General features: G+C 42.3%; 1 protein-coding gene across 1 annotated transcript; it reads right to left on the bottom strand.

Annotated features, from left to right (window-relative positions):
• Positions 1-611: 611 nt before the first annotated feature.
• LOC103374546 (perilipin-2-like) lies at positions 612-3,747 on the bottom strand (the record flags this gene model as incomplete). Its single annotated transcript, XM_008304651.1, has 4 exons — positions 3,724-3,747; positions 1,980-2,178; positions 1,776-1,858; positions 612-902 (listed from the first exon to the last, which is right to left on the bottom strand). Coding segments are annotated over exons 1-4 (597 nt in total), but the record flags the coding sequence as incomplete, so codon positions are not given.

Below are 3,747 nucleotides of genomic sequence, written 5' to 3'. Positions count from 1 at the left end.
GCGACCTTTGACCTCTGTAGAGGTCACCAATGCATGTATTGACCCCAAAATCGAATCACTCCGAGAAGGGACCATACTGAGGTCATGGATGAAGTTTCAGGTTCAAACTCCTCTCCTGTAAAGCGCTAGACTGTCAACAGACAAACACATACACACATGCACATGGTAGTTGCCCATCGATGGACAACTATAACAAGACACAAAATGACCAAAGAAACAAAACAACAAAAAGGAAACAACATCGTCTTGCCAACACTGTAAAAATGTAAGTAGCTGAATATCTCTGGCATGCAGCGCCTTCATTTTTTCCAGTGTTGGTAACACCTGTGGACACTTGGAAACATGCTGTTAGGGCATCCTGCTTTGTTTTTTGTTTTTTATATATAAAGTAAGTAATCAAAGTCTTTTCTTTTCTTTCTAATTTCTGTTATTTGACAGTATCATACTACACAGAAGACATTTCTGAGTTCTCTCTCTTTCTTCATGGTTGTTCCATAAAGGTGCAGGACTTTATATTACAAGATAAGAAATATTAGCCACAGTGAGGACAAATGAGACACAGCGACTGGAGCAAGAAAAACCCAGAAACTGTTTGGAGTTCAGACGGTTACCAGAAGAGAACCCGACTGCCTGTCTTTGACTTTTGACCACCTGATGTACTCACGCAGCGTGGCGGGCAGCGGCAGGTAGTAGGCAGTGGCGTCCTCCAGGCGGCTCAGCACCTCGTCCAGCCCCGATGTGGCAGCTCGGCCCACTGGAGTCTCCTGCAGCTGCTGCACTGCCGTCCGAGCAGCGTCGGCCACATGCTCTAACCGGTCCAGAGCTCCATCCAGTCCTTCCACCACCCACAGCTGCATGTCATCCAGAGTCAGGAAGAAGGCGTCCTTCAGGTGACTGATCACCTGATGGAAAGAGACATACAGCGACACCTCATCAGCTGACCTGACAACATCCATAACAGTCACTGCAAACACCATACAGCTGACCCAGACTGTCCGAGTGAGCTGCTGCATTTAATGTTGGCAGCTCAACAGGTAATGACATAACAGATGTGAAGGAACATCAGTAGAAGAAAAAATCAACATGAACTATACCAAAGTACTGTTGATGTTGTACAGATTCTTCTCTATGTAGAAATACGATACAATATTGAATCTCTCCCTATACATATATTTTTTTTAAGTTAGATTCCTCCATACTGCAGCAGTTCTTGTATATGTAGAGAAATGGATATAATATTTAGTTTTTAAATGTAACAAATATTAATAATGCACAGTTTGAATGTGTTGATGTGAAATATGTCAGTTTGTCCATTTGTGGTTTACTTTGTCCTTCAAAGTTAAAACTTGCTGAGCCAGAAATTTGGGGAAAAAAAAAAAAAAGTTTAATTTTTTAAAATTATTTACGTTGCAAAAATGTAAAAATCCTGGAATCAACATGTCAGATGTTACCAACACTGGAAAAAATTGACGCTTCACATATGGAGGCCTCCATATGCTTCTATTTCTATTGTGCTGAAACAGATTTTTGCAAACTATAAGAGCATTTGGCTGAACTGTAGCCTGGAAATATTAAAAACCATAAAATAACTATCTGTATTATGCAAAGATTTTAAAACTAACTCTCATGTGTCATGTCTGAAGCATTTTAGGGTAGCTCTAAATGCTTCATGCCATTTTGAATTTTAACCGTTTTAACTGTTAATCAAACATGTTTGTAATTAAATGTTGTGTTTGGCTGATTTTCTGGTTTCTGATGTGTAGAACAAAACAAACCTCCTCTGTAGACTGGTTCAGGATGGGAAAGTTTCTCTCCAGACTGTCCAGACCAACGAGAGCATAGCTGTTGGCGACTTCAACTGCAGAGAGGAAGATCAAGCGGGATTCACCGTGGATGAAGAGACTCAGAACCAGCACAACCAGCATAACCAGTACAAGTATCAGAGTAGTATTGGTAGTATTGGTAGTATTTGTACGTACTCTGCGGCTCCAGACTCTGGAGGAGGGGCGTGGCTCTTCTCATGGCCTGGTAGGAGACGCTGCGAACGCCGACTTCGGCCACACCCCCCACCATACCCAGCAGGGGGTAGCGACCTTTGACCCCTGAGTATGCCGTCGTCACCGACTGCAGCGCCGAGCGGACCAATGGCAGCCGGGTAGCTCTGAGCACAGCGCTGGTCTGGAACACAGATTGGAAACATATCACTAAAGCTGGTTCAACAACCATCCAACCAGTTCTACCCACCAACAAACTAGTTCCACTATTTATCCTACAAATCATCCAGTTCTAACTGACCAATCATTCGATCATCCATCCAACTAGTTGCAACTGACAATCCAACTTTTTAGCAAATATCTAAAGAACGAGTTGCAGCTAAGCAAACATTCAAACAGTTCCACCTACAAGTTTCAACCAGTCATCTAGTTCCAAACAACACAACCATCTCTCCAACCAGTTCTATCCACCATCAACCCAGTTCCATCAACCTACTGACCAACCAATCAACCAACAAGTTTCACCAAACATCCCACCAGTGTCAACCAACCATCCAGTTCCAAACAGCACAACTATTTAACCATCTGTCCAACCAGCTCTACCAACTATACTATACATAACCATCCAAATAAACCGTTCCAACCACTCAAACATGCAACCATTTCACCATTCCTCCAATCAGTGCTCTCAACCATCTGGTCAACCATCCAAACAGATTCTGCCAATCATCAGTCCAACCAACCTATCATTCAACCATCTATCCAACCAGTGCCAACCCACCTGTTTTAGCAACCATCGAACAAATCAGTTCCAACCAACTAAACAACCATCCAGTTCCACCAGCCACTTTCAACCAACTAGTTCTACCCACTAACAAATCAGTTCCACCATTCCTCCAATCAGTTTCAACCACCCATCCTGTTTCTAACCACACAACCATTCAACCATCTATTCAACCAGTTCTAGCAATCAACCAATCAACCAGTGACACCATCCAGTTCCAACCACCATCCAAATTTTCAACCATTCATCCAACCAGAACAAAACCAGAACCACCTGACTAACCATCCAACCAATTTCACAAATCATCTAAAATGGTTCTACCAACCATCAGCTCTACCAACTAAATCATTTTTACTATTTATCCTAAATCATTTCAACCAACCATCCATGTCCAAACAAGACAACAATTTAACCATCCATTCAACCACTTCTACCAACCAACCAACTATCCAACCTGTCCCAGCCAACCAAACTTTTAACCATTCATCTCACCAGTTCTGCCAATTATTGGTCCAACCAGTTACACCAACTAACCAACCATCCAACCTGTTTTAGCAACCAACCAACTACTCATTTCTAACCAACTAAACATCCAACCAGTCCCACCAGCCACTTTCAACCAACTAGTTCTATCCACTAACAGATCAGTTCCACCGTTCCTCAAACCAGCTCCAACCAACCAAACATCTAACCAGTTTAACTTTTCCACTAGTTGGTGATAATGAAGCTGGAACCAGGGAACATTCTGGACATTTCTGAGACATTTATTTCCTTTGACTTCTTTAAATACTTCAAATACATTCTCTTGATTACTGGCTTCTACATAAACAATACTTTCACTTTGACTTATACTTGCAGCAGAGTATTTTCACAGCATGGCACTTGTATTTTGACTGTACCCTCCCTCCACCATGTGCTGATGTTTCTCCTGCGGTTTGAACTCACCTTGTGATGCTGATTGGCCAACAT

The sequence above is a fragment of the Stegastes partitus genome, unplaced genomic scaffold, assembly GCF_000690725.1.
Source record: "Stegastes partitus isolate 25-593 unplaced genomic scaffold, Stegastes_partitus-1.0.2 Scaffold2278, whole genome shotgun sequence".
NCBI classification, from domain to species: Eukaryota; Metazoa; Chordata; class Actinopteri; family Pomacentridae; genus Stegastes; species Stegastes partitus.
Note: the sequence above shows the minus strand (reverse complement) of the source record. Positions and strands in the feature narration are given on the sequence as shown.